General features: G+C 47.2%; 1 protein-coding gene across 1 annotated transcript in view; it reads left to right on the top strand.

Annotated features, from left to right (window-relative positions):
* LOC113409388 (PH domain leucine-rich repeat-containing protein phosphatase 2-like) overlaps positions 1–23,910 on the top strand; it is a 139,944-nt gene that overhangs the window by 34,296 nt on the left and 81,738 nt on the right. The window contains exon 3 of the mRNA XM_029914174.1: positions 31–164. Within this exon, the coding sequence (XP_029770034.1) occupies positions 31–164 (134 nt within the window). The remainder of the gene's footprint in view (positions 1–30; positions 165–23,910) is intronic.

Here is a 23,910-nt window from a genome sequence, read left to right on the forward strand (position 1 = left end):
CTCATTTCTTCTTGTGGATTGTGTTACTAGGAGGCTGGAGCCCACAGAGAAACCCCTTCAGATTGTGTACGAGTACTTGGCTGGGCTCGGCTTTGAGGATCTTGTGAGAATACAGGAAGAGGCAGCAAACTCTGATCTCAGCTGCATGATTCGCTTTTACAATGGTAAGAATTTGCATATAACAGATCACATCAGACACCTAACATGTATCACTGGATACTGCTTTTAGAAATAAGCTGCCAAGGTTACTAAGAGAAACATTTTACAAATCAGATCTTTTGTTCTCTCAAGAGAGCATTTGTTACATGGTTGTGGGATGAAACAGACTCCTAGGGAGTGATGTTTTGGCTTATATCTTTATTTTTAATATTTGTATTACCACAAAGCTTCACTGCACAAAGCGTTAAACATTTGAGTATGCAATTCCTGCCCTGAAGAGATGCAGTAAAATACTTGTTTATAATTTTAAAAAGTGCAAAGTGCCAGCTAACCCTGTCTGACCCCTAAGTCTTCATTAGTCAGCTGATATAAGTGACTCACAGAGGTGAGTCTCAAGAGCTTTGGAGGAATGGATATGATGGCCTTATGGATCATTTGGGGAAGGTGTTGCATGCCATAAAGGTTAGCATGGAAGAAGACATAGTAGTGTTCATAGAATCATAGGACTGGAAGGGACTTTGAGAGGTCATCTAGTCCAGTCCCCTGCACTCATGGCAGGACTAAGTATTATCTAGACCATCCCTGATGGGTGTTTGTCTAACCTGTGCTTAAAAATCTCCAGTGACAGAGATTCCACAACCTCCCTAGGCAATTTATTCCAGTGCTTAGCCACCCTGAGAGTTAGGAAGTTTTTCCTAATGTCCAACCTAAACCTCCCTTGCTGTAATTTAAGCTCATTGCTTCTTGTCCTATCCTCAGAGGTTAAGAAGAACAATTTTTCTCCCTCCTCCTTATAACAACCTTTAATGTACTTGAAAACTGTTATCATGTCCTCCGTCTTCTCTTTTCCAGACTAAACAAACCCAATTTTTTCAATTTTCCCTCATAGGTCATGTTTTCGAGACCTTTAATAATTGTTGTTGCTCTTCTCTAGATTTTCTCCAATTTGTCCACATTTTTCCTGAAATGTGACGCCCAGAACTGGACACAATACTCCAGTTGAGGCCTAATCAACGCGGAGTAGAGCGGAAGAATTACTTCTCATGTCTTGCTTACATCCTGCTAATACATCCCAGAATGATGTTTGCTTTTTTGGCAACAGTGTTGCACTGTTTCATGTTAGAAGCCGCCAAATAGGCGGAAGAGACTGGCTTGACTGGTTGAACAGGAAGACGGAGGGGTGAAGCATTAGGAGATGGTAGGTGCAGAAGAAGAAGAGAATGAGGGAAACTGTTAAAATTAAAGGGTTACTTGATTTTCTAATGCATTAACTGCTTCTCCTCTTGATGTGTTTCAGGGAAAGTTTAAAATGTTTCATGATAGTCACTTTGTAGTGGACCACACTTAACTGTTTTGTATTGAAAAAGGAAAACAAGGGTAATTAATTTAACCTTTTGGGCCTGGGACCCGCCACCTTACCAATACCACAGGAAGGAACAATGTTCAAGACAGGAGATAGTGAGGGTCTGGCCAATGGGTTTATGCTGTCTGGACAGAAAGAAGAGGATGGATCATAATGTAATCTAGGAAGTAATAGTATGATTTAGACAGTCTGAATTTGTGAGGTGAAAGAGGGAGGAGTCAGAGAAAGTGATTGAGAAAGATATCATTAGTGACAGAGTGGAGAGGGCTTGGGAGGAAATATCAGGAATTTGTTTTTGAGTATGTTAAACATGACCTGGCAGTTTAACATTCAGGAGGAGATGACATACAGGCAGAGATGTGGCAGTGGGTGGAGGCAGACAGTCAGGAGTGGAGAGGTATCTCAGAGTCTTTGGCAAAAGATGGTAGTTGAAACTGTGTAGCTGGGTAAAATCACCCATGAAGAGATCATAAAGGAAAAAAGAGGAAAGGACTGAGGATAGAACTTTGGAGGACCATATAGAAAGTGACAGAAGAGGATCAATTAAAGTATGCTGAAGGAGTGATCTGAGAGGTTGGAGAATCGTGCGAAGACAGTCACAAAAGTCAAGACGGCAAGATTTCAAGTAGTGTATGGTTGAGAATGGCAACCAGAAGAAAAGTCAGAGGATGAGGATTGAGTACAGGCCCTGGATTTGGGTCAAGAAAAGTCAGAGGAAACATTGCTGAGAACAGTTTTGGTGGAGTCACTTCACTCATGTAGGGCAACACCTCTAAGAGGGCACAACAGCAGATTTGCATCAATTTTACTGATTTCCTCCCCCACCCGCACCCCTAGACACCTTTGACTGTTGTTTCCCTTATCCCCTCTCCTGTTTCCTTCAGGTGTTGGGGCAATTCCTTTTCAATTGGTAACAAGTCCCTTAGTCCAACCATCAGGCCATAGAGGTCGTAAGAACACGAATGGGGGAAGCTGCTGGTAGAGAGCCTTCTCTGCTGGCCAGTAAGGTAGGTACAGAGGTGCTAGTATGATGAATTTGTTCACAATGAGGGCCTGTAGGACTAGTTAGTGGTATGGTCACAGGGACCTGGGAGCCTTAAGGGGCAGGGAACTTACTAGACTGGCTGTAGAATAGATACAGAGAGCATGAGGTGGGGGCTGCCTCTAAACTAGACACGGGAGGATGGAGATCAGGGTACTTCCTAGACTAGATAGATGAACATAGGAATCTGTAAGTGTTTGTCAGGGAATCTTCTGTGCTCTGGCAGCAGCTCAGTTGCCAGTAGAAAGATAGTGTCTTGCTGAGTCACCATGCTGGTCACGGATGTCATGGTGTAATAGATAACAATGAATCTTTTAGCCCAGTGGGATGGACACAGCATGAGGAAGGAGAGGCATTTTTTGTCCTGGGGATTTGCCTTGATTGCAGCCATTGGGGACCACCTACTGGTAAAAATGCATCAGTGCAAACTGTGGCTGCTTGTTGGTAGTGCTACCTTTAGCTATAAGACTGTTTGTTTCTTCTTGGAGTGATGATCCCTATGTGGAACAAGGTCAGCTCCCAGACTGCTGCACTGGGCAGCACAGCATGGCAAGGAGGTTACCACCGCTCTGTGGAGAAAGAAGTGATTCAGGACTATTTAGAAAAGCTGGACGAGCACAAGTCCGTGGGGCCGGATGCGCTGCATCCGAGGGTTCTAAAGGAGTTAGTGGGTGCATAGCCATTGGCCATTATCTTTGAAAACTCATGGCGATCGGGGGAGGTCCTGGACGACTGGAAAAAGGCTAATGTAGTGCCCATCTTTTAAAAAAGGGAAGAAGGAGGATATGGGGAACTACAGGCCATTCAGCCTCACCTCAGTCCCTGGAAAAATCATGGAGCAGGTCCTCAAGGAATCAATTCTGATGCACTTAGAGGAAAGTGATCAGGAACAGTCAGCATGGATTCACCAAGGGCAAGTCATGCCTGACTAACCTAATTGCCTTCTATGATGAGATAACTGGCTCTGTGGATGAGGGGAAAGAAGTGGACGTGTTATTCCTTGACTTTAGCAAAACTTTTGATACGGTCTCCCATAGTATTCTTGCCGGCAAGTTAAAGAAGTATGGGCTGGATGAATGGACTATAAGGTGGATAGAAAGCTGACTAGATCGTCGGGCTCAACAGGTAGTGATCAATGGCTCCATGTCTAGTTGGCAACCGGTATCAAGCAGAGTGCCTCAAGGGTCGGTCCTGGGGCCGGTTTTGTTCAATATCTTCATTAATGATCTGGAGGATGGCGTGAACTGCACCCTCAGCAAGTTTGCAGAGGACACTAAACTGGGAGGAGTGGTAGATACGCTGGAGGGTAGGAATAGGATACAGAGGGACCTAGACAAATTAGAGTATTGGGTCAAAAGAAATCTGATGAGGTTCAACAAGGACAAGTGCAGAGTCCTGCACTTAGGACGGAAGAATCCTGTGCACTGCTACAGACTAGGGACTGAGTGGTTAGGCAGCAGTTCTGCAGAAAAGAACCTAGGGATTATAGTGGACGAGAAGCTGGATATGAGTCAACCGTGTGCCCTTGTTGCCAAGAAGGCTAACAGCATTTTGGGCTGTATAAGTAGGGGCATTGCTAGCAGATTGAGGGACGTGATCATTCCCCTCTATTCGGCATTGGTGAGACCGCATCTGGAGTATTATGTCCAGTTCTGGGCCCCATACTACAAGAAGGATGTGGAAAAATTTGGAAAGAATCCAGCGGAGGGCAACAAAAAATTATTAGGGGTCTGGAGCACATAACTTATGAGGAGAGGCGAGGGAACTGGGATTATTTAGTCTGCAGAAGAGAAGAATGAGGGGGGATTTGATAGCTGCTTTCAACTACCTGAAAGGGGATTCCAAAGAGGATGGATCTAGACTATTCTCAGCGGTAGCAGATGACAGAACAAGGAGTAATGGTCTCAAGTTGCAGTGGGGGAAGTTTAGATTGGATATTAGGAAAATCTTTTTCACTAGGAGGGTGGTGAAGCACTGGAATGGGTTATCTAGGGAGGTGGTGGAATCTCCTTCCTTAGAGGTTTTTAAGGTCAGGCTTGATGAAGCCCTGGCTGGGATGATTTAGTTGGGGATTGATCCTGCTTTGAGCAGAGGTTGGACTAGATGACCTCCTGCGGTCTCTTCCAACCCTGATATTCTATGATTCCAAACACGGGGTGCATGTGCTGGAGCTGGAACTGATCATAGTAGTGACCATTGATCTGCATGTGTGTCGACCACGTAGGGCTTCCGAGGCTTTAAGATGCTGTGTGGGTCGATGCCACTCCAGTTCTGTCTTACCGCCACATGGCCAGAGTTGGAACCCCTGTTCCTCGGTGCTCTTAGCTCTCTAAGAGGACTGCTCTTTGTTTACTGCATGTAGTTTCTAGTTAGATAGTTGTCCGTTAGTTTTAGTAGTTAGCTAGCTAGCTCTCCCTTGCACTTCTCCCCGTCAGGAGTTCTTTTTCCCTGACCCCGGGACTATGCACTGGCAAGCTGGCTTCAAGAACTGTGCTTTGTGCCATCACTCCTTTTTCAGTGAGCGACAAGCACACTCATTGTCTTTACTGTCTTGGCGAAGCCCACATAGTGTCTCATTCTTCCATCTGCCGCTCGTTTCCGTCCAGGACTCAAGCAGCTCATGAATGTCACCTCCGCAAATATCTGGTGGAGGAGGTGCTGCACCCATGTGTGCAACGAGACCTGGCTCCACCGAACGTGAACAACGCCCGTCACTGGCAGTGATCGCTTCGCTAGGCCCGTCTCGTGTGGTACCGGTGGCACCGCTGTACCCATCAAAACCCCACCGTGTGCACAAGAAGCATATGCATAAGGGCGACTCCCTGATGGAGACTACCTCAAAATGCAGCGTTACCTCCCTGAGCCATGTTAGGTTGGGCAAGAAGTTGTGCGTAGCTGTGAATGGATACTCCTGCTCTGAAAAAGGCTCGTATGGACCACCGATCCAAGCGCTGTTGTGCATTGCTGGCTCCATCTTCTGCTCCGGCACCTGGGCCGCTTCCTTCACCCTCGGCCTTGACCTTCCATTGCCTGGACCTTCCAGCCTGTCCCTCCCAGTCCCACACACTCCAGGACGATTATCTCCCCTGACGTCATTGGCTCAGCTCATGCTGCCCTTTGTCGGCTCTCCCCCACACTCTGGACCGCCACCTATTTCGGGACTCCCCTCTCCAGTGGATGAGTCCCTTGTGCTCCATCCTTCTCCACTAGCACTGGTGACGGACAAACCCCTTCTACTTGTCAACCGTCCACTTGGACCTCGTCTTGCACCGATGGCTCCACCGACACCAACATCCCCTCTTCTGCTGGACCCTTCTTCTGAATCTGAGTGCTCCTCCAACCTGGACACTGATGATATCTACACCTGACCCTACTGCTCATTTGGGACCCCTACCACGATCGTGGGATGCACTGCCTGCATCACTTGCCATCTCACATCCACATTACTCCCTTCATAGAATCATAGAATATCAGGGTTGGAAGGGACCTCAGGAGGTCATCTAGTCCAACCCCCTGCTCAAAGCAGGACCAATCCCCAGACAGATTTTTGCCCCAGTTCCCTAAATGGCCCCCTCAAGGATTGAACTCACAACCTTGGGTTTAGCAGGCCAATGCTCAAACCACTGAGCTATCCATCCCTTCCAATTGGAGCCTCTGGATGCTTCCACTCCATCGGCACAATCAGCACCCGTGGTTCCCACGGGTGCCTCTTCATCCCCAGATGATGCCCTCATTCCACCTGCCCTCTCACCGCCTGATGACCATGTCCAATACCAGGGCTTGCTCCACTGTATGGCTGCTGTGCTTAATCTTTCTCCAGCCTCTGGGACCTTCCCGTACCACCTTGCCCATCCACGACACCATTTTGCAGCCAGCCCAGACTGTTTGGTATACGCCAGCCTCCTGCGCCCCTATGCTGAAGCTGGTGGAACGCCACTACTTCATGCCCTCTAAGGGTACGGACTTTCTCTTTACCCACTTGCTGCCCAACTCCCTGGTTGTCCACGCGGTCACTGAGCACACCCATCAGCAGCACTTTAAATCCGCCCCCTCCTGACTGCACTGCCGAAAAGCTGGACCTAGTAGGCTACAAGGTGTATTTGTCCGTGGATCTGCAATTCCACATTGCCAGCTACCAGGCTATCCTTGCCAAGCATGATTTCCTGTCCTATTTCAAGCTATTTCCATATGGCGGACTTTCAGGATTTCCTCCCTCCGGAAAAGCAGCAGGACTTTCAGCATCTGTTGGATCAGGGCAAGCTGGTGGCCAAGGTAGCTCTCCAAGCTGCTGTTGATACCGCCAACACTGCGTCACGCTCTTTGGTGTCCGGAGTGGTGCTCCGCCACAACTTCTGGCTCCAGTCTAGCAGTTTCCCTAAAGAGGTCCAGACAATCCTTGAGGACCTTCCCTATCTGGACGACTGGCTCCTTGTGGCACTCTCTCACCCCCATCTCCTTGCCACTATCCGGACCCTATGTGTCCTCGGCAGCTTGGGGATCTGCATCAACGAGGAAAAGTTGATCCTCATCCCTGCCTGCATGCTTACCTTTATAAGGGCATACCTGGACACCGTTGCAGCCCGCACTTTTCTTCCCCCAGACTGCTTTGCTGCCCTCACTTCTTTTATTGTGATGCTCTGACGCCGCCCACGAATGCGCATCTGTCAGTGTCTCCCTCCTGCATCATGTGGCCCGTCTCCGTATGCGTTGCCTCTAGCTCTGGCTCAGCTCTGTCTACAATCCACAGTCAGATTGTCTGAACAAACCAGTTGTCATTCCACCCACTATTTTGGCTTCCCTGGCCTGGTGGTGCAACCTGGCTGTGGTTCTAACAGACAATTCGTTCATGTCCCCCACGCCCAGCATCACTTTCACCGCAGACACCTCACTCGTGGGTTGGGGCAGCCACCTCGACGGTTGCACAGCACAGGGTATTTGGTCACCAAGAGTTACACAAATGCATATCAATGTCCTGGAGCTATGGGTCGTCCGCCTTGTCTGTCAGGCCTTTCTGCCCTTCCTCTACTCCCGCCATATTTAACTGCTGTCCGACAATATGACAGCAGTTGTATATATCAACAAATAGGGCTTGGCCAGGTCTCCTTCCCTGTGCATGGAGGCAATCCATCTTTGGAAGTGTTGCCTCTGGCACGGAATCACCCTACACGCTGTGCACCTCCCGGGCACCAGCAACTCCCTGGCGGACAGACTCAGCCAGTCCTTCCATGGCAACCACTCTCTCGTCCGTCTTTCGTCAGTGGGGCAGTTCATGCTGGGACCTCTTTGCGACGTCTGAGAACCACAAGCTTCCTCTCTTCTGTTTCCAAGGAGCCCTGCGCCCAGGCTCACAGGGCGATGCCCTTCTCATTCCTTGGACCTTGAACCTCCACTATGCCTTCCCATCCATTCCCCTACTTTCCCAGGTCCTGCGCAAAGAGCGGAAGGACCGAGCAACTGTTATCCTTCTGGCTCCCTCCTGACTTTGCCAGTATTGGTACACCGATCTTCTCCACCTCTCTGCTCAACCCGATTCCTCTTCCAGCTCTCCTAATGCAGGCACATGGCCACCTGCGGCACCCCGGCCTGAGCCCTCTCCACCTCACGGCCTGGTACTTGGATGCGGCTCACATGTAGCCTGGGCTTGCTCTGCCCCCATCCGAGACATGCTCACTCGTAGCAGACACCAATCTACTTGTATCTGTTATCAAGCTAAGTGGTACCACTTCACCACGTGGGCACACTGCCATCACCTCTCTCCGGACTCCGTCTCCATCTCTGTCCTTCTGAACTAGTTCCTTCATCTCCGCCAATTGGGCCTTGCCCACTCCTCCATCTGCATCACCTGGTGGTGCTCAGTGCCTTTCTTCCTCCTGTGGATGGCTTCTCCACCTTCACCCACCCCGCGACCTCCCGCTTCCTCCGCGGCCTTCTCAACGCATTTCCCCTCCTGTATGGAGGCCTACCCACTCTTGGAATCTGAACCTGATCCTCTCTGCCCCCACCAATCCAGCCTTTGAACCCCTTGCCATCTGCTCCGTTGCCCCTCTTTCCATGAAGGTGGTAATCTTGGTGGCCATCACCTCCGCACGGTGCATCGGCAAACTGGCAGCCATAATGGCAGATCCGCCATTTACCATCTTCCACAAAGACAAGGTCTCCTTACGTCTTCACCCCAAGTTCCTTCCCACGGTGGCTTCCTCCTTCCACCTCAACTAGAGTATATGTTTCCCCCATGGAGCACATGTTCCACTTCCTCGATATCCACAGGCTGTTAGCCTTTAATCTCCACAGTACCTGCGGCTTCCGAGCGTCTCCCCCCACCCCGCTCTCCATTGCCATTGCGGAGGATGCCGGGATTCCGACCTTTCTTCCCAACGCCTCTCCAAATGGATCTCCCATTGCATAGCGATCTGCCATGCACTCTCTTGTGCTTCCCTTCTGCTGGGAGTCACAGCCCACTCCACATGGGTGTATGCCACCACGTTGGCTTTCCTTGTGGATGTTCCATGACAAGAGATATGTTGGGCGGCTATTTGGTCCTCCATCCACACCTTTTCCAGTCACTACGCCATTGCGCCCTTGACGGCAATGGAGGCGGCAGTCGGTCAAACTACTACAGACTTGGTCTTCTTGAGAGCCCTCGTGCCGGCCTCCACACTGACCAGTGCTCGCAACTCTCCCACATTTGGAATCCACATAGGGACCATCACTCGAAGAGGAAGTGAAGGTTACTTATTGTAACTGGAGGTTCTTCGAGATGTGTGGTCCCTATCTGAATTCCAATCCCACCCTCCTTCCCTTCTGCTCCAGGCTCCATTTGCTTCCTGGTACAAGGAAACTGGAGTGGCATCAACCCGCACGGCCTCTTAAAGCCTCGGACATGCCATGCGGTCAATGTATGTTCGGGTCAATGGACGCTACTATGAACAGTTCAGCACATGACGCACATGCGCACCCTGCATTAGGAATCCAGATAGGGACCACACATCTCGAAGAACCTCCAGGTACAGTAAGTAATTTTCTCTTTCAGTTGCTTTAACCACTCTGACTTAAATTTCCCATTAAGGGTATCTTCCTCAGGCTGATTGTTTGTTTGTTTTTTAAAAGTTTCAGCAAGAGTTCAATCATTTCTGAGACAGAGGTAATGGACAAATACATTTTGCCAATGTTAAAAATATATATATATTTTACAACGACTTAGTTGAGAAGCTCTGGAAAGATGTTGCCCTTTCCAGTATCCCCTGCCATGTTTGTTCTTGTATCTTGATTAACAATAGGCCAAGCAGGTATTGTGATGGTCTCACTGCTGCTGAAATCTGTCAGGCTGCTCTTACAAGATGACTGTAGTCTTGGTCCAAAATCTCACAAGGTTTTGACTTCATCTGAGCTGGAAACCACTCTTCAAGCTTTAGATCCGCCCCAGAGCCAAAAATATGAACCTGAATAGCTCAGCCTCCCCAAATTCACTGAGGTACCATTTTTGTATTCTGTGGCCTGTTCCATATGTAAGTATGGATGGCTCACAATTCGTTTACCTTCAGATCACAATGAAGTAAATAATTTTTCTGAATTTCTCATCTGTTTTCTTTCCTTGTTGCAGTTTTGAGTCCCATAGAGACCGGAAAGTGAGTATGTGAGCAGTGATTGGGCTTGCATAACCCTGAGGAGGCTAGGTGACACAGTAATAGAACCTCAGTTGATGTTTGGGTGGCCCTGTGGTGTGATTGGTGGAGTTTGAGATTTACTTTTTTTATATTAAAATATTGTGACAAATTCCTTGGTTGGTTGTATCACAGGTACTTTCACTGTAGGGGGCTCCGCGTTGTCTGAAAGAATAAGATTTTAAATCTTCGGTTGGGGCATTATTCATAATCTACAAAAGAGGCTGTGCTAAAGAGTAAGTCATGGGCACTACTAGAAGCAGCAAGGTGAAGTTAGGAGCCTGGCTTCAGTAGGAAGCTTTAGGTTGTCAGCTTTCCTACTTCTCATTCAGGTAGCAGGCAACTCCTTATATTGGGTAGTGCTTGTTCAATGTTGGGTTTAGCCATTTTTTAATCTTCTTTAAAAGCTTTTTCATAAAACCTTACCTGGTACTTCACCAGCAAGATGAAGGTTAACCCTTTGAGAGGAGTCAGTGCTGGATACAACAATACACAGACAATCCAGGAAGTTTTTGGAGAGTGTTGGGGACAACTTCCTGGTACAAGTGCTGGAGGAACTGACTAGGGGCCGTGCTCCTCTTGACCTGCTGCTTACAAACAGGGAAGAATTGGTAGGGGAAGTAGAAGTGGATGGCAACCTAGGCAGCAGTGACCATGAGATGGTTGAGTTCAGGATCTTCACAAAAGGAAGAAAGGAGAGTAGCAAAATATGGACCCTGGACTTCAGAAAAGCAGATTTAGACTCCCTTAGGGAACTGATGGGCAGGATCCTCTGGGAGGCTAATATGAGGGGGAAAGGAGTCCAGGATCGCTGGCTGTATTTTAAAGAAGCCTTATTGAGGGCGCAGGAACAAACCATCCCTATGTGCAGAAAGAATAGCAAATATGGCAGGTGACCAGCTTGGCTTAACAGTGAAATCTTCGGTGAGCTTAAACTCAAAAAGGAAGCTTACAAGAAGTGGAAATTTGGACAGATGACTGGGGAGAAGTATAAAAATATTGCTAGAGCATGCAGGGGTGTAGTCAGGAAGGCCAAGGCACAATTGGAGTTGCAGTTAGCAAGGGATGTGAAGGGTAACAAGAAGGGTTTCTACAGGTATGTTAGCAACAAGAAGGTGGTCAGGGAAAGTGTGGGACCCTTACTGAATGGGGAAGGCAACCTAGTGACATATGATGTGGAAAAAGCTGAAGTACTCAATGCTTTTTTTGCCTCGGTCTTCACAGACACGGTCAGCTCCCAGACTGCTGCACTAGGCTACACAGTATGGGGAGGAGATGAGCAGCCCTCAGTGGTGAAAGAACAGGTTAAGGACTATTTAGAAAAGCTGGACATGCACAAGTCCATGGGTCTAGATCTAATGCATCCAAGGTTGCTAAGGGAGTTGGCTGATGTGATTACAAAGCCATTGGCCATTATCTTTGAAAATTCGTGGCGATCAGGGGACGTCCCGGATGATTGGAAAAAGGCAAATATAGTGCCCATATTTTAAAAAAGGGAAGAAAGAGAATCCAGGGAACTACAGACTGGTCAGCCTCACTTCAGTCCCTGGCAAAATCATGGAGCAGGTCCTCAAGGAATCCATTTTGAAGCACTTCGAGGAGAGGAAGGTGATCAGGAACAGGTAACATGGGTTCACCAAGGGCAAGTCATGCCTGACCAAACGGATTGCCTTCTCTGATGAGATAACTGGCTCTGTGGATGTGGGGAAAGCGGTGGATGTGATATATCGTGACTTTAGCAAAGCTTTTGATACGGTCTCCCACGGTATTCTTGCCAGCAAGTTAAAGAAGTATGGATTGGATGAATGGACTATAAGGTGGATAGAAAGCTGGCTAGATTGTCGGGCTCAACGGGTAGTGATCAACTGCTTGGTGTCTAGTTGACAGCCAGTATCAAGCGGAATGCCCCGGGGTCGGTCCTGGGGCTGGTTTTGTTCAACATCTTTATTAATGATCTGGATGATGGGATGAATTGCACCCTCAGCAAGTTTGCAGATGACACTAAGCTGGGGGGAGAGGTAGATACGCTGGAGGGTAGGGATAGGGTCCGGAGTGACCTAGAAAAATTGGAGGATTGGGCCAAAAAAAATCTGATGAGGTTCAACAAGGACAAGTGCAGAGTCCTGCACTTAGGAAGGAAGAATCCCATGCACCGCTACAGGCTGGGGACCGACTGGCTAAGCAGCAGTTCTGCAGAAAAGGACCTGGGGGTTACAGTGGACAAGAAGCTGGATATGAGTCAGCAATGTGCCCTCGTTGCCAAGAAGGCCAATGGCATATTGGGCTGTACTAGTAGGAGCATTGCTAGCAGATCAAGGAAATTTATTATTCCTCTCTATTCAGCACTGGTGAGGCCACACCTGGAGTATTGCATCCAGTTTTGGTCCCCCCACTACAGAAGGGATGTGGACAAATTGGAGAGAGTCCAGCTGAGGGCAATGAAAATGATTAGGGGTTGGGGCACATGACTTACGAGTAGAGGCTGAGGGAACTGGGGTTATTTAGTCTGCAGAAGAGAAGAGTGAGGGGGGATTTGATAGCAGTTTTCAACTACCTGAAGGGGGGGTTCCAAAAAGGATGGAACTGGGCTGTTCTCAGTGGTGGCAGATGACAGAACAAGAAGCAATGGTCTTAAGTTGCAGTGGGGGAGGTCTAGGTTGGATATTAGGAAACACTATTTCACTAGGAGGGTGGTGAAGCACTGGAATGGGTTACTTAGGGAGGTGGTGGAATCTCCATCCTTAGAGGTTTTTAAGGCCCGGCTTGACAAAGCCCTGGCTGGGATGATTTGGTCCTGCTTTGAGCAGGGGATTGGACTAGATGACCTCCTGCGGTCTCTTCCAACCCTGATATTCTATGATTCTATGAAAGCAGAGCTCCAGGGTCGGGACCATAGTGATGTGGGTTGCTAACCAATGTGCTGCTGTGTGTTGTACCAGCTGGGGTTGTGTTCAGATTGTGTACTTGAAGTTCGTATCTAGGAATGAAGTAATCAAGCCTGGAGGTCATGAATCCATGGCTCACCTTGGCCATGTATCTGCACCCATCCTAGTAGGTAACCCTCAGATGGAAGTATGTTTATTTTATTTTTGCTGCTACGCTATTTGTGCATCCAGTAGCACTAAGGAGACAAAAGAATATCCAGGCTGGGGACAAAGCTGATAACATGAGGGCAGATGCTGTTAATTCTGGGGGATACTGGAGAGGAGTCAAGTTCTTGTGATGCTGGTAGGAAGAGGGAAGCACTTCCATCCGTCTTGCCTGATTTCAGCTTCAGCCAGCTGTTCTTCATCTGAGAGCTGATTTCATCTTAGACATTGAGAGAGTGCCGTTTACATTTGACCTAAAGGAGATGTAGAGCTTGGTGGTGGTTGTATGCTGCTGACACTTCGGCCTGTGTTGTCTTGGCAGCCTTCCCAACAGTTTCACATAGACATTGAGTGATATGGGAGAGAGGATTGAACCTTGTGGGGCTCCACAAGTGTGAGTATGGAGTAGAGGAACAGTTGCCCATAACAAACCTATTGTTTGAGAGAAAGGACCTGAGCCATATCAGGGAGATACTATTCACTCCTGCAGCCTCTTGGAGGTAGGACAGGAGTATTTGGTCAGTGATACCAAATGATGCAGAGATATCCAGCAGGAAAAGTATGGATGTGTTTCCATTGTCATTCAGAAGAGCAGCAAGTGCTGTTTCTGTACCATGCACTGACTTGAAGCCTGTCTGAGAGGGATAGAGGTTTTTTGGTAGCTTCTTGATTGATTTGCTTCAAAAGGGGAGTTTATACACTGGTAGCAGGATATTTGTGAGACCTCTAGTATTGAGCAGTGGTTCTTTAGTTACAGTCCAACTATTCCATGTTAGGGTGGGGTGGTAAATTCCCCTTGCCAAAGGGGGTTCTGAGCTGCTGTATACTTAGTCATCTCCTGTGCCCTGTAACCCGGGGCCCTTGACCGAAAATGCAGACAGTACAGGGCCACTGAGATCATGTTATAGTATGAGGAAAGGTAGATGAAGGTGATGTAGTTCTGTGTGGGCCTTTGGATAGGTCAAGCAGGGTGGAAGGGGGATGTCAGTGCAATGCTGGTGTGTGTAACATATATCCAATATAATATTACACACTAGAGTAATAACTCTTCTTTGAATAATACTTGACTTTTATTATAGTAGATTTCATTCATTTTTTCTTCCTTTGGGTCTGTATTAATTTTTTCATTGCTAGAAAATCAACAATGCAGCAATGGGACTAGAGGGATGGATTACAGATCCTAATCATGAGTCTGATAAAAGTTGGGTATATATATTTTTGGTTGAAGTTTAGTTTTTCTTTTAATCCACAGTATTTACTGTAATTGCAATTCCTGATTTATGTATTCTGACTAGATCTGATCCCAATTTGTTTATGGGAAGCCCAGCTGCTGCGTTAGTTTGCTCTGTGACTCAGATTAGGATGTTCTGGCAGTGACTAGATCTGATCTGGCTCTAGGAAACGGATTCCTTAGAGTTCCTTCATCCCTTTAATCTGAAAAGTATGTGCAAATAATCACTGTATAAGCACAGTAGAAACTTCTTCAGCATTAATGTCTTGTACTGTTTTAATCTCTGGTTTAGAGAGAGTTACATTTTTTTGTTGTGTGGCAAACCAACTGTTCTACTAAGTCTGAGCAAAAGGGACGAAAACATGCGCCCATAGATGCGTCAGGAGTTGAGGAGAAAGTGCTAAAATGCTTTGTTGTTCCTGGAAGGATTCATCCAAAGAGTACTGATGGAAACTCCATCACCTCTACCATATCCCTCACTTGTGGAGTCCCACAAGGATCCGTTGTCTTGTTGATTTTATAATCTCTACATGCAGCGAATAGGTGAACTAGTAGGATGACATGGGCTCAAGTGCCAGAATATGCACATGAGAGAGACAGCTCTATTTATCTTTCGCCCCGTATAACTATACCACTATCATCAAGGTGGCCCAGTACTTGGATGAGATCAGTTCATGGATGAAGAACAGCTGGTTGAAGTTGAACCTGAGCAAGAGAGAGGCTCTGCTGGTGGATAGAGGAAAATGCTCTGAAGAGTTTGCAGTGACATTGCAGTCTCCTTTGGAAACACACCCACAATTGGGCAGTTCACTCCACTGTTTAAAAGTGCTGCTAGATTCCTCCCTGATCTAAACTGTCACATAGCATCATCCCCCAGTAACACTTTCTACCATCTCTATTTGGCTAGCAGCAGATTCCATCCCATTTTGGGAGATGATGACCTGGCCTCAGTTATACATGCTTTCATTACCTCTCACTTAGTCTACAGCAATGCACTATATTTGAGCATGAAGCCATCAGCTCTTACGATCCTTCAGCTAGTACAGAATGCTGCAACGCATCTCAGAAACACAGGCTACTGTGAGCACATCAAATCTGTCCTCCATTCTCTCTATGTTGGCTTCCCATAGAATACTGAGTGAAGTTCAGGTCTCAATCCTGATCATCAAGATCCTGAGCTCAGAATAGCTAAAAGACCAGCTGAAGTTCCGGGATGAAGACCATGGTTAACTGCACTCTTCAGACACAATGGAACACTCTGAAACCTAATGCTTGGGTGAGGGTGTCTCCCCACCAGTGCTATGCCAGCACGGGGCTCTATGTGGCAGGAGAAGAGTGCACTGGGCCCAGCCCATTCTCTCCCCAAGTAGATATTCTAGCAGCCAGGGTGTGAGTACTGGGATGTCCTCTGCTGCTGTTCCTCCCTCTCTGGGGGAGAGCAGCAGAGACTTATAGATCTGTCAGCCGGGGTGGCTGGCTTTTCCAAATTACCACAATTAATAAAGGTTCATTATTACTTTTCCACGATTTCCCATGTCTTGGCCGCAACTCAGTTGCAATTATTTGACAGCATCCCACGATTCAAGTAGGGCCTTAATGATATAGTCTCATCATATGGTGATAACACACTTTCCTTTCCACTACTATCTCTGAAGGCTGTTAAACAGAAGCTACTGAAGTTAGACATTTTTAAATCAGCTTGTCAAGATAAGTTGCATCCAAGACTTTTAATCAAGCTCACTGGACCATTAATGTTGATTTTTCAGTAAGTCATAGAGCACTGTGGAAGTTCCAGAAGACTTGAAGAAAGCTAATGTTATGCCAGTTTTTTAAAAAGGTAAACAGGATGACCTAAGTAATTATAGGCCTGTCAGCCTCCAGTCAATACCAGGCAAGATTATGGAGTGGCTGATACGGGACTTGATTAATAAAGAATTAAATGAGGGTAATGCAGATTGACATGCATTTATGAAAAATAGATCCTATCAAACTAACTTGATATCTTTTTTGATGGGATTACAAGTTTGGTTGTTAAAGGTAATAGTGTTGATGTAATATACTTAAATATCTCTGACATTTGATGTAGTATCAAAGACATTTTGATTAGAAATAAAATTATATAAAATTAAAGTGACATTAAATGGATTCAAAACTGGCTGATAGGTCTCAAAATGTAAGTGTAAATGGGGAATGGTCATTGAGCAGGTGTGTTTCCAATGGGGTCCTGCAAGGATCAGTTTTTGGTCTTTTGCTATTTAACATTTCTTATGAATGACCTGTAAGAAAACAAAATCATCACTGATAAAGTTTGCAAATGCCACACAATTTGTGAGGATTGGTAAATAAGAGGAGGATAGGTCATTGATTCAGAGCAAATTGGATTGTGTGGTAAACTGGGCGCTAGCAAATGTGTTTTAATATAGCTAAATGTAAAAACAAAGAATGTAGGCCATGGGGATAGAGTCCCATGGGGGACTGTATCCTGGGCAGTGGTGACTCTGAAAAAGATGGTGGGGGTTGTGATAGATAGTCAGCTGAACATGAGCTCCTAATGTGATTCTGTGGCCAAAAGAGCTAATGCAATCCAGGGATGCATAAAGGGGAATCTCGGGTATGAGTAGAGAGGTTATTTTACTTCTGTATTTGGCACTGGTGTGACCACTGCTGGAATGGTGTGTCCATTTCTAGTGCCCACAATTTAAGAAGGACATCGATTGATTGGAGAGGGTTAAGAGAAGAGCAACAAGAATGATTAAAGGATTAGAAAACCTACCTTACAGTAATACTCAGAGCTCAATGTATTTAGTTTAACAAAGAGATGGTTAATGGGTGACAGTAAGTATCTGCATGAGGAACAATTATTTAATAATGAGCTCTTCAGTCTAGTAGAGTATAACTTGATCCAATCGTAAGTTGAATCTAGACAAATTCAGACTGGACATAAGGTGTAAATTAAAAATAAGGGCAATTAACCATTGGACCAAATTACCAAGAGTTGTGGTGGATTCTCCACCGCTGACAATTTTTAAATCAAGATGAGATGTTTTCTAAAAGATCTGCTCTAGGAATAATTTTGGAGAAGTGCTATGTCCTGTGCTGTACAGGAGGTCAGACTTGACTACAGAGGTCCCTTCTGCCCTTGAAATCTATGAATCTAAACATTTCTGGCTGGCAGATTCCTTCTGTTACTACAACTGCAAGTGGCAATCAGTATGACACTGGAGCCCCGTGTTATGTTGTGTCTAGGGCCCTAGATTGTCAATCTGGCCTTGGACCTGTTAGGGATTAAACCTGGTACCCATTGTACCTTTTAAAGTTTACTCCATAGAACAGGCACATTTAGCTCATGTATTGCAAGGAAAGTTTTAACATGCAGTCCTGAACCTAGTTGAGAATGGGTTGTTGGAAAGAAAAATTTGGGAAAGGGGTTTAGGTGTGTGGTGCATCTTACTCATATCCTTGTGGTGTGGCAGCCTGATTTCTCAAGGAAAGGCTACTATGTAGTGCAGATTTGTAGTGACAGGCTGGTATACTCTGAACTGATAAGCATTACTTCATTTGTTCATACTTCTCTCAGTTAGCTGTCTTCAGTTATTAAACCAAAAGTCCTGCTAATGCATTAACTAATGTAACCTGACAGACCCTTCCTGCCCCTGGGAATCTTGATGTATAGTAGTGGCACTGAAGCATTCTTTAGCATCTCCTGTTTTACACTAACGTATAGTAAAGGAGCATGCTGAACTCTGCTTTGTTCCTCAGCCAGGCCTGTGCTACTGCAGCTGCTGTCTTGCTGCCTATGCTGCAGGCATTGTTGGTGCTGGAATTTGCATGCTGCCTTCACTTTCATTTTTTTCTGCTACAGTGCAGCTCATTAACATCTTAGATCTATAAGCTTTGCAATGAGAAAATAGAACCTGATATTTTATGCAGGCTTTCTAAAATTAGTCTGTCCTCATGTGCACTCACATGACACTGGTAAGGAATCCAACCATCCTGAGTGATACAGAGCCAGCATTCCAGGCTGCCACTAACTTGTGGGCTCAAAGGCGAATCAACAGGAATCTTCAAACACTAAAAATTTGGCAAGCCACCTCCCCCGTGCCATCTCCGAATAGCCTAATCTCTGTTGTGGCAGCAAAGCTGAAGAACCTGGGTAAAATGCCACAACACATTAGTTTGTGCTAAGTATCTTTCAGTTGTTTGATAGGGCTGTATAAACTGAAGAGTCACATGTTGAATCAAATAATTTCCCCCATGTCATAGAAACCTACAAATTTGAGATTAAAAGACCTTTTTGATCTAGAGCTTATGAAGAATCAGCTTCTAATTGTTACTTGGCTGAATATTGGACCTAATTCTAACTTTTCTTCAGTCAAATAGCTTTTCGTTTACCTGTTTGCTGCTAAATAGTTAGGCACTGCTCCTCCCAACAGTCCCTGCAGCATGGATATCATGGTTGAGGCTTCCATTCCACTGAATGAGATGGAAAAGACAATATTCTAATGCATCTGCACAAAGAGGTAGAGTTAAGATTACATCTGCAAACTAAATTCTGGCATTTTGTAATTTTTGAATGCTTGACTTCGCGGCCTTAATATTGTTTAACTTATTTTTGTATGTATTTGAGAGATTATAGAGATACCTATATAAATGTTTATCAAAACTGTCTATTGTCTGCAGTGTGTTTCATAAAATGTAACAAATTAACACAATATACGCATAAAGTATCCCATGGAGTGTTCTGTATGAGGATGACTACCTTTTGGGTTTTACTGCCAACACACTGGGACAATAGTCAGAAATAATGGATGTGATACTCCTTTACTGACCTGTCTGTTTTTTGTCATTAGCTGAGTAACTTTCCTAATTGGCCTTAGGGTAACCAGATAGCAAGTGTGAAAAATTGGGACAAAGGTGGAATATCAGGACTGTCCCTATAAAATTGAGACACCTGGTCAAGCTAGTTGGCCTACAGTTAGACATTTGGTATGCCTTCATGGCGCATCTTATCTGCAATACCTCTTTTCAGTATTGGACTAAAATACAATACAACCTATATTTCTGAAGCTCTTTCTAGAATGGTTTAAAAATCTCAAATAATGGGGCTCCTGACACTTCTTGGGGAGAGAGAGTGATAGATCTCACAGCTAAAATGTTTCCTGATAAGCAGCCTAGTGTTACCATTTTGAAACTTCATCCCTTTGCTTTTTGTTGCATTCCTTGCACTACTCTAACCAGTCCCTCTTATTCTTCCACTAGTCATCATCACCAGCTATGTTCATGCTGGATAGCACCCTAGTGGAGCTGAGCACATTTCCACAAATACTTGGTTGAACTCTGTGTTCACTTTCCGCCAATATTCAAATGATTGTTTTATTGATGTGAATGTTTTGTGGAAGACACACTTCAAAGTTGAGTGCATGAGTGTTCTTAGGTAAATGTACTTTTTTTTTAATATGTACTTGAATGGCTTGCATATCATACAGCCAGAGAACAGAATCCATACTGTGTACCTGGTCTGTCTCAATTGCAACTAATCAACACAGCTGAAACATCAGATTGTTAAAGTTTTTCATTCTGTAGGTTGATAGTAAATATTTTCACAAACAAATAATTGTGACAGACCCAGACCAGTGGGGTACAGGAGTCTGGTAGAGGACAAATATACTGGTCACTGGATGAGTAGTTTTCTGTTCCCTGAGTGACCAGAGCAGGGGCTCCACTAGAGTAATCAGGAACCTGCTAGAACCAGTTAAGGCAGGCAGGCTAATTAGGACACCTGGAGCCAATTAAGAAGAAGCTGCTAGAATCAATTAAGGCAGGCTAATCAGGGCATCTGGGTTTTAAAAGGAGCTCACATCAGTTTGTGGTGTGAGTGTGAGGAGCTGGGAGCAAGAGGCGCAAGGAGCTGAGAGTGAGAGGGTGTGCTGCTGGAGGACTGAGGAGCACAAGTGTTATCAGACACCAGGAGGAAGGTCCTGTGGTGAGAATAAGGAAGGTTTTTGGAGGAGGCCATGGGGAAGTAGCCCAGGGAGTTGTAGCTGTCATGCAGCTGTTACAGGAGGCACTATAGACAGCTGCAGTCCACTGGGCCCTGGGCTGTAACCCGGAGTAGAGGGCGGGGCCGGTTTCCCCCCGAACATCCCAATTGACCTGGACTGTGGGTTCTTCCAGAGGGGAAGGTCTCTGGGCTGTTCCCCAACCCACATGGTGAATCTCTGAGGCAGGAAAATCCGCCAATAAGCGCAGGACCCACCAAGATAGAAGAGGAACTTTGTCACAACTGGTTTTCAGGGGTGGGATCTTGGTGTGCACAGCGCGGCGGAAGAAGGAGGGTGATTTAAAAAAAAAAAAAAGAAGAAGAGGGTTTATTATTTTTTTTTCATCACAATGGATGACGTAGTGCGGGCACTGATACAAGCCACAGTGGCCCAGCAGGAGTCTACCCGTGTCCAGGCAGCCGCCCAACAGGAGGCAGTGCGGCTGCAGCAAGAGACTAATCGCCTGCTGATGGACCAGGCTGCCCAAGACCGAGCTATGTTGCGGGAACTGGTAAACCAGGTAAAGTCCCTTACAGAGCTGAATCGCGGCCATGACGGGACGCGGCTCATACGGGCCAGCCATTGGCTGCAGAAAATGACACGGGAGGATGATGTAGAGGCATACCTTCTGGCCTTTGAGAGGACAGCCCTACGGGAGGCCTGGCCTTGAGATCAGTGGTCTGGCATCCTTGCCCCATTCCTGTGTGGGGAGGCCCAGAAGGCCTACCATGATCTGCCTGAAGAGGCTGCAGCAGACTACCCCCAGCTGAAAGCAGAGATCCTGGCCAGATCTGGGGTAACGACCGCAGTGCGGGCCCAGCGGTATCACGGTTGGAGGTACCAGGAAGACAAAACCCCGCGGTCCCAATTGTATAACCTCATCCATCTCGCACGAAAGTGGTTGCAAACAGAGTCCCGGAGTCCAGAAGAGATACCAGAGGTTCTGGTCATCGATCGATACATGAGGGGACTACCACCAGACCTTCGTGCCTGGGTAAGCCAGAACGAACCCGCCACCTATGACGAGGTTGTTGCCCTGGTAGAGAGGCAAAGGACAGCGAGGGAGCTGACCCGACCAGTTAAGGAAGAGGCACCCCGGGTTAAACTAGCAGCACCAAGCCCTAAAGTTCGGGTGACTGGGCCACCAGGAGGGCCCAGGTGGAAAAAGAGAGAGGCTGAAGGCCCATCAGAGGCCACAAAGAGTTGGAGCACTGAGGGAGAAGAGGATAGTGATGTTAGACTGCCCAAACCAAGAGACCGGGGAAATCCTAGGGCTCCATACAGATGTTATGCCTGCGGGGATTGGGGACACATAGCTGCACAGTGTCCCAATGCTGAGGAGCCTATGCAGTGTAACCTGGGGAACTGGGCAGATCCATGCTCCCTAATCCAGCTTGTGGGGGTCTCACTAACCCCACATATGTATACCTGACCAGTGAAACTAAATGGGGTAGGGACCACGGCACTGGTTGATTCGGGGAGTGCGATCACGCTTATCTCAGGGAAGCTCGTGAAGCGTAGTCAGCTGCTACAGGCTAAACGTATGGGGATAACATGTGTCCATGGAACAGTTAGTTACTACCCCACCATCCCAGTAAAAATCGAGATCCAAGGGAACACTACTGAGGTAGCAGCAGGTGTAGTCCCTAAACTCCCATACCCGGTGCTCATAGGGAGGGACTTCCCAGGGTTTGGAAACTTACTCCCAGTATGGGGATTGGAGAAAGATGGGGACCCTAAAATTGGTGAGGCATCCACAGCAGACTGTCAACCCCCAATCTTCTCTGAAATATCCCCAGATTTGTTCTCCACTCCCAGACAGGGTAGAAAGACAAAAAGGGAAAGAAGGGCAGCTAAGACCTTGGGAACCCGAATACTGACCCAAAGCCAGAGGGTCGCTCTTGTAGGTAGGCAGACCCGCGCAGCTGAAAAGGAGGCCACGCAGGAGGGAGAAGCACCTGAGTCTGACTCCCACCCTAATGCTTCTGAACCAGTAGAGGCAACAGAGACTGGGCCCCTAGATCTTGGGCAGATTAGCCCCGGGAGAGGAAATTTTGGACGGGACCAGGCAGAAGACCCAAGGTCTGACAACATTAGGAAGGAGGTGACTGAAATAGATGGGGTCCCTGTGGAAGGGAAAACCCAGGGACCAGGACCCTACTTCATAATGAAGAAGGATCTCTTATACCGGGTTGCACCAGTACAGGGGCAGAAGGTACAGCAGATCCTAGTACCTCAAAAACACCAGAACGCTGTATTAAGTCTTGCTCATAGCATCTTTTTGGGGGGCATTTGGGGGTAGAGAAGACCCTGGCACGAGTCCTACGACGGTTCTTCTGGCCCGGAGTACATGAAGAAGTGCGGAGGTACTGTGCCTCCTGCCTGGAGTGTCAGCTGCACAGTCCCTGTGGAGGTCCCCTTCGAGCGAATAGCCATGGACCTAGTGGGACCCCTGGAGAAGACGGCTCGGGGCCACCAATATATACTTGTTGTTTTGGACTATGCTACTCGCTACCCAGAAGCCGTCCCCCTGTGGAACACGGCCTCTAAAACTATAGCCAAAGAGCTGGTGGGGATCTTTGCCCGAATGGGGCTACCGAAGGAGATATTAACCGACCAAGGAACCCCATTTATGTCGAAGCTAATGAAGGACCTCTGTACGCTGCTCCATATATGTACCCTGAGAACTTCGGTCTACCATCCGCAGACTGATGGGTTGGTAGAAAGGTTTAACTGAACCCTCAAGGCTATGATAAGGAAGGTCGTAAGTTGGGACGGGAAGGATTGGGACACCCTACTACCCTACCTTATGTTCGCTATCCGGGAGATACCTCAGGCCTCAACTGGGTTTTCCCCCTTCGAGTTATTATATGGGCGTCACCCCCGTGGCATACTAGATATTGCCAAAGAGATCTGGGAAGAGGAACCCAATGAGAGGAGAAATATAATAGAGCATGTAATGCAGATGCGAGACTGGATAGCCCGGGTTACCCCTATTGTATGGGAACATTTGGAGAAGGCACAGGAGGCCCAGCGAACCCATTACAATCGCCAGGCAAAAGTGCGACAGTTCCAACCAGGGGATCGGGTTATGGTGTTGGTACCCACGGCAGAAAGCAAGCTTCTGGCCCAATGGCAGGGGCCCTATGAAGTGATTGAACCTGTGGGGGAAGTAACCTACAAGGTGCGGCAGCCAGGACGCACCTCCCCGCACTCACCTGCGGCGGGAAGTGGAGCGCCGTGCCTGGGAGCTGGCAGAGTGGAGCGGGCTGGGGCCGCGTCACTCCGCTTCCCACTGCAGGTGAGTGCGGGGGGGGGGGGGGG

Source organism: Terrapene carolina, unplaced genomic scaffold (genome assembly GCF_002925995.2).
Source record: "Terrapene carolina triunguis isolate 2854851 unplaced genomic scaffold, T_m_triunguis-2.0 Scaffold32922, whole genome shotgun sequence".
Lineage (NCBI taxonomy): Eukaryota > Metazoa > Chordata > Testudines > Emydidae > Terrapene > Terrapene triunguis.